Genomic DNA, 12,268 nt, shown 5'->3' with positions numbered 1-12,268 from the left:
TCCATCATCTTTGTTTATCTGAGTACTTTAGGAACATCTACTACCATAGATTCATGACAGGAAAAGTACCTTGCAGTAAGGCTGGGATAATATGGCAGTCTAGGAGGGATTTGACATTATTCTCTGTACCCATTGCAAGGCTTCCCAGGACCACTGCGCATTCTGTTCTCAGTTCTGTGCTGGAGGTTTCTTGTTGAAGTAAATACAGCAACCTGGAAACAGAATTAATTTTAGAGGAAAATTCAGACAGAAGTCTTAAGTCTAGTAAAAAAAAAAATCTAACTCCTGCTTTGTAAAGAATATGTAGTCCTTACTAGAAAGATGAAGACTGAACAATAGAGTAAGATGAACTCTTTCTTCAAAAGAACCTTCTCACACTCTGTGCTCCTACACAGGTTTTACTTGATGCTATGGTAGAAAGATACCACACTGTTTAAGTGCAGTGTCACAGTAATGATATCCAGGATGAGGACTTTCAGGATACCAGGAAGATCCCAAATTTCAATTACAGGAAATGAGTCTGCAGTTTAACATCAATGGGCCAGGGAACCTCATGCACCTGCCCTAACACCCAGGGACGTGGTTACTGCTGTCGTCATGACTATCATCCTTGGTAGCCGTTTCTTCTGGGTCATGGGTGCAAAATAATCCCATCATCAGGCACAAGCTAGGGGGCTGAACACTGAGGAATGATCATAGATGAACACAAAAACCCAGAGAAATTTGTGTAGGAAGGCAGCTGAATGGCAGCTTAACAGGATCACTTCAAACCATAACACATCTTGCCAAATGCATACCTTGGATCTCAATCCATATGGATTCTTTATACAGTATCAAGATAGTAAGGAGTCCCTTTGAACATATTTGAGATTACACCAGTAGCACCTGAATCACAGCAGAGGTCACTGAACACCTTCAGTCTAAACCCGAGTCATACAAGGAGCCCAGAGAGTAACCAGATTCCTACCTCACATCAGCACCACAGATAATCACTAACATTCACATGGTTTATAAGCTCAAGACAAACACTGTTTTCACTAAGGGCTCCCACACCACATACAAGTCTGAGTAAAACTGTAGTTGCAGGTAAGATGACTTGGACACTGAGGTACAATCCTCTCTGTCTATGCAACATGCACAGTCACTCCTCCAGATTCACTGAGCTGAGATAGAAATATTCTCCCTTTAGAAACACTCTGTCTAGTTTGAAAAGGACTCTCCTAAAGCCAAGCAATATACTGAAGCTTTCTTTAGGAGCACAGATGAGCCAAAGTCCAGCACCTACCCCACTGCTGAACGGGACAGAAGTAGTTACTCAGGTAAACAGATCCCCTAACAAAATGCCCCAAAAACTGACTGCCTAAACCAAAGGCAAGGGGAAAAACCAACAAACACAGCAGTTAGATGCAACTTAGGACCATGGGATGGAAAAGACCACCAAGGGAAGTGAACGCAGCTCCACAGTAGACAGGAACACAGAAGAGTACCTCTAACACACTCCAAGTGCTTCTTGGAATCCCCTATATTTGAAACCTGAAGTAAAAAGGCCAACAGACGTAACTATGATAGGTCACTGGAAGAAAGCTGTGAGATCAAAGGTCTCTTCAGCACCTATACAATTCAGACTATTCCAGGCAGCAGATAATTTACCGAGCTCTTGGACCTTGAAAGCAGAGGTGTGCTGGGATCACTCTAAGCACGTGTCCCTTTTTGAGATGCAGCTGATCTCAGGGTGGAAAACAGCTCCAAAACATGAATACATACTAAGGAGATAAAATACCATTTCGTCCTAAACACAAACCTGTTGAAATGTGGCACAAAATTACCACAAGAGATGCAAAGAACTCCAAAAGCACAGATGTCTTTTCTCCTTTCAACTTCCTTTGGACTCAAAGGATCAAACCGGCATAAATTCAGCACATTCATCACTGTTTTCTTTAACCCACTCCTCCCACAAATTTATCAAACAAAGGCACCCAGGTTCTTTGTCCCTGTTTCTCTGTTTATCTGAAAGCCCATTTATTCCTGATGTTTAGAAGTCTCTTGTCTAAATCTATTCCTGGCTAATTTACATCAATTTGGTATTGCATACATATTGATGTTTCATTTGTCTAATTCTTCCCAGTTGTTACAGTGACCAGCTAATGGTCCTGAGGCACTTTGGCCCAGAGTGCCCAGATGGCTCAGTGGACCTGATCTGCTCTTTCCACCTGTATTAGCTGCTTCTGGAAAAGGAATAAAAATTTTATGTCAGCTAGTTAAATTACATGTTTCTAAAGCTACACATTCTGGCACTGTATTCTTTGAAGAATCACGGTAATACGTTCAAGGTAAAGGTTAGTGCTGCAAGTCTACAAAAGGAGCAAAATACACAATCAGTGCTAAACAAAACCATCACAAAGGACAAAAAGCATTTCACCTTGACTCCAGATGGGAGAGAGTAACCCTGCATGACTATTACTTCTTTATCGAAAGCTGGTTTTGTTCTCTGACTTCTACACCAGGTAAGGACAGACAGGAAGCCAAAGCTTCACTGAGTGATCCTGGCTAAAATTGATCCTTGAAAAGGTGTGAAGTTTCTTCTGGACACTGAGCTACTAGACGGAAAGTGCAACCTCATCTGCTGTTCTAACTCTGACCAACATTCACTCACTGCCAAGAAAAACCCCTCATTGCAGAAAACAATTTCATGGGAATTACCACAAGCGAATCAGAAGATTATTTATTGCAATAATCTGTATAGCTGTTTTATTTTAACACCAAAGACAACATTCCTCAAGACTTACACACATAAATGTTGCAAGTTAACATTGCAGAGCAGTTTTCAACTCTATTTTTAACTCCACTTGTAGAAACAGTATCTTCTACATAGTAATACCTCTAGCTGGGGAGGGACTTTGGCTTGTAGTGAGAGGACAACGGGGAATGGATGAAAACTGGAAGAGGGGAGATTGAGGTGAGACATGAGGAGGGAATTCTGGAGTGTGAGGGTGGTGAGAGCCTGGCCCAGGTTGCCCAGGGAAGCTGTGGCTGCCCCATCCCTGGCAGTGTTGAAGGGCAGGTTGGATGGGGCTTGGAGCAACCTGGGCTGGTGGGAGGTGTCCCTGCCCATGCAGGGGGTTGGGTCTAGATGATCTTGAAGGTCCCTTCCAACCCAAACCATTCCATGATCTGCATCACCTGATTTCAGGGCAAAATTTAGTTTGTTTTTTTTTTTCCTCCAGTATTAATTTGAATTTAAATAGTTGGCAATTCAGAAAGCACACTGAAAACAACCCAGATCAGTCAAACATACACATCATCTTTCATCTCTGCACAAGGAATAAAAGGATTTAAATCTGTCACTGAATTGATTTAGCTTCAGGTATAAGTAGTTTATTAAAGTACAATTATTTTAAATTATACAGTATATGATATAGTAACTCTAGTAAAACTTGGGGCATTTGATTCCTCCTGTTTTCACTAAGCTTTCTCAACCTGCTCCTTCAGATGTGTGTCAGAACCCTTCAGCAACAGGGTCTGTGAGGACAACCCCAGGCTCACCCACACTGCAGCAAGTGGATCTACTTCTGGTCTCCCCTTCCGTGAGAAAGGCCTCAGTCACACACCACTACTGAGCACTACTGACCTGGAGACTCACTGAGGCCACCTCAGAATCACCTGAAGAAGAACTGTTCTGGGAAAACACCTAGATTAGACTAGATGATTCAAGATGCCCCAGCAGACACACTCCCACCCCAACCAAGAAACCCCCAAGCACAAGGATCAGAACCATCCCAAGCCTTTCCCCAGGTATTTTCTAACAAGTTCAGCAGCCACTCAACCAGCTTTTCAGACATGGAGGTGTCTTGGGAATACCAGGAGACTCCCTTGATGTGTTGAAAAATACAGATCTAATAATAACTACTAACTAAAAAATGTCAGTGTCACTTTTTTTTTCTTAAATAACTTTCAATAATCTTGACATCAAATTAGAAATGCAAGAGTATTTCCTTTCATTTTCACTGAAAACCTGCTCTGAGATGCATCTAACACACACCTACAGATCAGATCAACAGCCTGCTCTGATTATTAAGCACTTCAATAAATAATCTGTTCCTTGTATCCAGAAATGTTCTGTCATGTCCTACAACTTCTTTTTTTTTTTTTTTAAAGGGATTTTTACAAAATCCAAAAGCACCCTAAATGCTGAAGGTTGTTCTCTTCCAAAGAAAACAATTGCTACTTTCTTCCTCATTAACACTCCACACTTGGAACAGATGTTACAGCTATGATAATGCTAGAGTGAAAAATAAACATGCTAACTATAACTATAGTTTGTGTATTTAAAATAGAAATCTTTAGTTAAGCATTATAATTAGTGAAGATGAATATTTAAGTTCAGATTTTACATACAATATGTCTTTGAAATACTAATAATATCCTTTTCTACAACTTTAAAATACACTTGTGTTTCAGATTGTTTTCCACATAGCTGAACAACTGCACTTGAACATTTTTTATTTCTTTCTTTAAAAGAGAAAACTGACACCAAGTAACACTGAAAATTAAGCAGTTAGATGACAAATTATAAAATTACAAAAAGTTTCAAGTAAGAACTCATATAATTGATAAAAGATGAAGCTGTGCATTAAAAAACTCCTGTTAAACATTAAGGACAAAGACCACAAGCTTTTGTTGTCACAAGAGACCCAGGGATAGCACATTAAGGTACATCCTGGACTGTGGTGGTGTTTCCAAATTCAGCCAAGATGTTTGTAATGCATTCATCCCATGTATTAATACTAGCAAGGATAAAAAAAAGCAGAAGAACAGCATGTGCATGCAAGGGACAAGAGGGAAGGCCATGATTTGGATTTGGGAAATTCAGAAAAAAAATTGGTCAGGTACTGGTTCTTAGTCCATATTTTTTAAGAACACAATGCTTCTGCTTAACCTGGATTCTTTATCTCCAGCTTTATCCCCTACAAGCCATTAGGCTTCTACCAAACCTGGAGAAATACTGGAAGAAGGCTCTGCTAAAACCACCCTAACTCACATCTGTAGAGCCTGAGAGCTTCAGGAGATACCAAAAGCAAGTAACAGATCAGCTGAAACAGGCAAAAGGTGCTAATGTTCCTGTTGACTCCCTCTTCAGCCTGTGACCCTGCAGCAAAGCTCGTAACAATGACAGGATAGGAAATGAAGCTAATGGAAAGATCTTGCAACATCTTCATTAACATTAATCCAAGATTTGAAGCTAAGTAGTTTGTAAGTAACGTAACATTTGGACTTTTTCAAGCTTCTAGAAGGTTTCCTTAAGAGATTTTCCTCTAATATTCATACAATACTCTAATAATCAATACAATTTCATGCACTTCTAAGAGCAATTAACTGATTAAAGCCTCGCTCAGATGTCAGCAATGATATGCAGGCAACCACAGCTAAATTAGGTAGGACAGTAAATCCATCCAGAATGATACTTCAATAAACACATATTCCTAGAAACCAAAAATAAGGTCAGCTGGAGGCATGATGTATTTTAAACAACTGACAGGGTTTCACCTAGGAAAACCATGCAATATTCTAGGTAGATCAAGCAGAAAACTTTCACTCAATGCAGCTGCTGAACAAACGGTACATACAGCTTAGCAAGGGAGATCAACAGTTCAGGTTTTCTTTCTGTTGAAGATGATGGAGATGGCTGTGGAGGATCAGAGTTGTGCATTGAAACAGACCTGCAGGATTTAGACCTCATCAGTCTGCTCTGAACACAGACCCCACAGTCACCTAAAAATATCAGAAGTTTACTCTCTGACATCCCATCCCACTCCCAAGCTGTCACAAAAATCTCTGAATTTCTTAAAATACCTGGGAGAGAGAAAACTAATCTGTTAGTAAAAACATTTTCAGCACTTATCAGGCCCCGTAAGTGGCATGTGGAAAAACAGCTCAGGGAAACAGTCTGAGGTACAGTACCGTGGGTCTTAGGATACCTTTTATCAATTATATGAATAAAGAAGAGCTTTCATGCAGTCCTGGTTATCTGAATATTTGTTGCCAGTGCCCTCACAGAGCAGCTCAACGCACTGTTTGCTGCAACGATCACCGTTTGTCACCCTGCCTTGGCAACTGCTTTTCTTCCATTCCAAGAAGGCCTGAAAACTATACAATGGCAACACTTGAAGGAATACACTGATGAAGGTGCTGCTGAGGCCCAGTATTTACTGCTGAGTAACAAAACATCCAAAAAAAAAGTAAAGCATGCATAGAGGTTGGCCTCTGAAAACCTGGGAAGTCCCAGTGAGCAACAATCCCAAACCCTTGTCATGAATTCAAGTATGGGAATAAATCAAACAAGATAGAGCAACTTTTTTTGTAACTGCTCCTTTTAATATTTGTTTTATTTTAAAGCACTACTTTTGAAACAGCATAACACAAAGCAACTACTGGCCACAGAATTTTCCAAAGCAAGAGCCAAATATAATTTAGGAGCATACAGAATAATTTCTGTTAAGTATCTGAAGAGACAAATTAAATAGTTATGGATTCTTACACAAGATGACTCAAAAAAATGAGCAATTTTTATGATTATTAGTCAAAGAAATGTATCCTAAACTGAGATGTCACAGTCTCCCTTCTGGAAGAAACAAGTTAATTCAAAAGGTCCAAAAGTTGGATTAAAAAAAACCCTACAAACCAAAGATAACTGCTTAGAAAAATATAATGCAAAACAAATAGTATCTATTAGTTTCTTTAAAGAAACAAGTCTAGAAATGTGATGGTAGGACTCAGCTTTGAACTGTACTACCGAAAACCTTCTGACTAAAAGGTCTACAAAGAAGACATTACCACAAACACTCCACTGACATGTGGATTCCAGAAGAACATCCTTCTCCAGCTGCAAGCAGCAGGGCAACAAACTGCAAGGAAAGCTCTCTCTTTAGGAACAAAATGAGTCTCAGCTCACAGCTCGTCATTTTTTCCAATAGCTGTGCACCTTCACTTACATCCACACTTTATTAGTTCTATATACATCACATAACTTGCATCCAATCTGAATCCAAAGTTAGACCATTTTATCATCTACTGATACAAAAAACCACAACACACCAGTACTTCCCACGCAAAAGTAAACAAGGACTACAACCAAGTTTCTCCTCACCTTTGTCTTTAATGATCAAATTCATTTGAAAATTACTCTTGCAACTTTACATTGAACCAGTGCACACTAATTCACCTCTTTAAGGTGAATATTCAGTACCTGCCCGTGAAAGAGCATGCCAAGAACATGTTCTAGAATATTTTTTTTTACAGCTATGACTTTCATAGTTCCCCCAGAACAAACACTGTGACATACCATAAACTACCTTTTAGATGGTGTTTTTAAAGCCTAGAATTCTAATAAAAATACCCAATTTAAAAGGTGTCATTAGAAGTACAAGCTTACATTTACAACTTCCTTTTCACTAAAAGAAAAAGCACTTCAGAGACAGAGGGCTGCAAAATCTTTTAAACAGCCCCACAACAATTCTGTGAACTGCAATTATTTGCCTTGACTCATGTTTACTTCATAACCAGGTTAGAAGAATACCAAGTTGAACAGGTACCAACACTGAAAGGCAACATGGAGATCAGAACTTGAGTAGATCCTGATATTTTCTGGCTTTGGACACAATCTTGCCAAAAACTACTTTATAAAAGATGTAACAAGCTAAGATGATCATAATTATTTGGTGCATCACTAAGCACACCAGGTTTCTCCTCCAGAGAAAAGCTACACAACACACCTCCTTAGCAGTTAAGGGACATCCTGTGTCAAAACAATTAATCTAAGGATTACTGATAGACACATGGCTTTGTTAGAACAACCAAGCCAACTCTTCTTCAGAAATACCAGTTTCCAGTTTTAAAACAATGTTTTTATTCCCCAGAATATCAACTGGCCCAGGGAAACTTAACAGATTCCCAGTCTTCTGTAAAATATAATTTCACTGTCTTAAAAAAACCCAGTATTGGTAAATATTTAAAGTCTAAGAAAAAGAAGTCAGAACACAATAAATCTTATACTCAAAATTGGTACAGATGCTTTGGAGCTTTATTTATGCCTCTTTTTTGTTCCTCCCAGCTTGATTTCTGAACACTGTTCATTCCTGTTAGAATCAAACATCACACACATTAAGACAGGTTACCTGGCATATCCAAGTCCAGCTTATCATAGGATCATGGAATGGTTTGGGTTGGAAGGGACCTTCAAGATCATCTAGATCCAACCCCCTGCATGGGCAAGGACACCTCCCAGCAGCCCAGGTTGCTCCAAGCTCCATCCAACCTGCCCTTCAACACTTCCAGGGATGGGGCTTCCACAAATTTACCTAGATTCACTATGAGGTCCATGGATCCGTGCATTTCTCCAGAGGTGATTCAGAGAACCTCTGTCTAAAGAGATTTTGGGATAGCACTGGGTTCAATACTGCAACATCTAATCCTACCCAGCCAGTAGTTAAAGGCTATCACAGAACCCTGTGCACAGCTTGTATTTGCACAAATACATCTTTCCTGCATAATTTGAGCATATTGCGTTATAAATGAAGAAACTTTCCTTGAAACCATACCCTTACTTACAGAGGTTTCCTTATCCTAGCTAAGGATGGATTTAGAGCTGAACACTCAGACACGTGCTAGAGGACCCTGCCTGTACATGAGATGGTTCTGTCAGGCAGAGACTTGCACTCCTGCAGGTAAAGGATGGCCAGTCCTTCAGGAGTAGCATTATAAAAAACACTAATTAAAAGGACTTCTAGAATGAATGCCTGAATTCAAGGATAACCCCAAGGCAAAACCTGACATATAAAGGCAGTTTTTTTGTTAAATCAGATTACAGAATAGATGATGTTGGAAGGGATCTCTGGAGCTCATCTTGTCCAACCAACTGCTCAAAGCAGGATCAGCCAGAGCAGGTTGCTCAATATCCCACCCACAAGGCCAAGCTTTCCAGGACACAATCTAACAGACATACTTTCCTGGTGTTAAACTGAAGTAATACTTGCTATATGCACCAGCCTCTTTATTCCTAAATACTCAAACACAGGGAGTTTGTTGCTTATTTTCTCCTTAAACAGTAAACGATTTAACTAAGAACATTAGCTGACATTGGTTTAACTCCAAACAAAGCTGAAAGCAACAAGGTGGTTTTTCATCCTACAGTCCTGCAACAGCTCTTGGAACAGTCAGCACACCAGTATGAAAGCATTCCACTTATCAGGGTGCTATTCTGCTAAGCTCCATGCAGGATTAAGTATCAACATCAAGAGTCATCTATGAATTTGTAATACCATGCATTTAAACAAAGAATTGCCCAGGATACTTGTGAGCTATGCAAAACCACCTTGTCTTAGTTTTCTTTTTGAATCTCAAATAAAAGGAACACACACTCAAACGTTTTAAACACTCTCAGATGTGTGACATTCTTTACTTGCTCATCAGCACATCAGTTTTATCTTTTCTAGTATCTGCCAGCCAATACTGCATGCAAAATCTTTACAGACATTTCCCTTGTGTTTAATGTAGACACTAGTCTATTAAAAAATCCTCCTCAGCTGGCAGACTTCGGGATGTAACAGAACCTTCCAGTTAATACAGGTATCTTCTCATCCTATTAGTAGGTTACCCAGTTATCAAAGCAGCAGTCTTACATTTTTGCACTCTAAAGAACAGTCTCTGAAAGAATTTAGGTATGTTTAACAACAAAATGAAACAAAATGTCATGGGTGTCCATGTTTCTAGGACTGTGAAGACCTCAACAAATTAAACCCAAGAATTTCTTATTAGTTTTTCCTTCAGACTCAGACAACCTAAGAGTATGCTTTGCAGGACTCAAATTTCCAATGATGGAATGGGTAAAGACATGTTCTACATGTCATTTAAAATGTGATACAAACAAATTAAAAAACCCCAAACCAACAGATAAACAGAAACTCTAATGAATTACTTCAGGTAAAAATTAACTAGATAAAGTTCTTTGAGGTGCAGCTACCTAGAAACAGGCCTTTAGCTTCGGGAAGAAGCACACCACCACATTACAGCTTCAAACAACTGACTTAATGCTTTAAGACTCTGGAGAACAATCAGCTGGATGTTAGAAAATCATGTTTTGTAAGCAACAAGAAGGATTTAGTGTTTTGTCTTGGGTGGTTAGTTTTAAGATTTGATTTTTAAATCTCTGTATTCATTTTGAAGCAAAGGAATAACTGCAGCTCTTAATGAAAAACTAGCTCTGAAGTGGATTAGACTTTAAATATTCAGCTCCAAGTAATGATTAGATGGGCAATAACTTGATTCAGCTAACATTTTTGCAGAAAAAAAGCTCAGGTCAGAGCTTCAGCAGGTAACAATCTACAGGAAGACAAAGCTATGCTCTGATAACAGGAATTTAATATTGCCTTCTCTGCCCTCTGCAATCCACCAGGTGAAGGAAAAGAAGAACTGTCAGAGGCTCAAAAGGCCCAATAAGTGACTGGAGTGAACAATGAACATTAAGTCCTAAGTCCTATTGAGATGACCTAAAAAAGAACAATTTACACTTGAACTGAGGACTCAAGTCATTTTGCTGAGATAAGGGAGGTAAGAGTAACTGACCAAAAGCTTTTAATGCTGAACTTGGACTCTGAAGAGGTGTCTGCCATTGACAGGGACAAGAGCTGCAGTGTTTGTCCTTAATAAAACTGCCCAGTGAGGGAGCACACCAGTAACTAGGATGAACTTCCCCAGTCTCTGCTGGTAGAATGAGAAAAAACAACATAGCAAATGAAAGGGCAGTACAAGCAGCTAACCAGTTTTTAGGCAAGGCTGACTTCTTGTTTTAACTTGGCCTGCCACTGAAAACACTTGGTATGATGGCATTAAAACACCTTTTTTCCCCCTGAACTTTAGAAACTGTTTTCCGAGACTGCTACTAAAAAGTAAGTCACAAGAAGGAAAATGTCTTCAGTCGTGATGGAGGTGGCTGATGCAGCATTTCATGGGAATGTAAACTGAGTCACTCATTCTGAAGAGAGGAAGAGATGCAGAAAATTGTTTCTTAAGAAAAAAATCCATATACAGGCTGGCTACATGTATACTCTTAGCATCTAGACCATGTTTGTGTACAGATCTGTACAGTTTTTAACATTTCTTGGTTATCAATGTTATATAAAGTTATACATGGCAATTCTGCAAGCTTTCTTTAATCAACTTCATTTTTCTTAGCACCTTTTTCAGAACAAGTGGTCAAGAAGTGACAAGAGGTCAGACTGAACTTGAAAGGGAAAAAAATTCATTTAAGGTATAGATCCATCTCCCTTTCTGAAGACAACACCACTGAGCAGTCAGCTCTTGGACTAAGAGTGGCAGTGATTCAGCTTTTCTTCCCTAGCACTTTCTTTCTGTATGGAGACATTCAAAGGACTTTGCATTCCTTTCCAACTAAGCAGCAGTCCAATATTTTAAAATAATATGAATACTTCATACCTACCAGTATTTGACCCAATTTCAAAAGATACTTCCTAGACTTGTTTCCAAGCCTCTTAGGAGTCTGTTCTAATACTGGAACATACTGGCTTCTTTTCCACTAAGTGACAGAAATCAGAAGGGATTCTTTAGGTATAAGAGACCCTTCTGAAAGCTTGATGGAGGAATAGTTGGGGAAGAAGAGAGAAGCAAGATATGAGTAAACAAGCAGTTGAACCACAGGACAAAGCAGCAGCAGAACTCTAACAATCCCTGTGCTATTACAGAACAGAATCAACTTCCCCTGGGAGTCTGCAACCCAACTCTGTGAAAACTGTTCTTCTCATTAACTTTGCAGAGGAGACTTAAAGCACATTAGCTTGCTTAGTCCTGTTCTTATTGAGGGAAACGTTTGACTTTGCAGACTGCAATTTCAAAGGTTCCTGTACTACAATGGCGGCAGCAGCCACCTCACAAACGTGAAGGCATGTCAAAAAAGCCAATGAATTCCCATCACCTTGTCAGAGAGAGTAACAGGAATTCTCTTGTCCGAATGGTCTAGCATCTATTCAAGTCTCTCTGCAACACTCGGAGGAAATTATTAAGCCTTCAGAAAGGCACTTGGAGGTAGATGATGCCACTTGTTTTTAGCCAGTGAGAATCATCTTCTCTTACAAAGGCCTTGACATTAGATTTCCTGTCGCTGAGGATAACTGGTACTGAAGTGAGGACCAGCAGGACAGTTTACCTTTGAAGATTTTCCAAACCCAGTGATTTATTTGGAGTTATAGGTTAACCATAT

The 12,268-nt window shown here is 39.5% G+C and overlaps 1 protein-coding gene across 3 annotated transcripts in view; it reads right to left on the bottom strand.

The window, feature by feature from the left end:
* The window catches only part of ARMC8 (armadillo repeat containing 8), a 72,077-nt gene that overhangs the window by 42,377 nt on the left and 17,432 nt on the right, over positions 1-12,268 (bottom strand). For all 3 annotated transcript variants that reach the window (XM_051625941.1, XM_051625942.1, XM_051625943.1), the window contains one exon: positions 70-212. In XM_051625941.1, coding sequence (XP_051481901.1) covers positions 70-212 — 143 coding nt within the window. The remainder of the gene's footprint in view (positions 1-69; positions 213-12,268) is intronic.

The sequence above is a fragment of the Apus apus genome, chromosome 8, assembly GCF_020740795.1.
Source record: "Apus apus isolate bApuApu2 chromosome 8, bApuApu2.pri.cur, whole genome shotgun sequence".
Lineage (NCBI taxonomy): Eukaryota > Metazoa > Chordata > Aves > Apodiformes > Apodidae > Apus > Apus apus.
The sequence above is the reverse complement of the archived record's forward strand: the minus strand, read 5'-3'. Positions and strand labels throughout refer to the sequence as shown.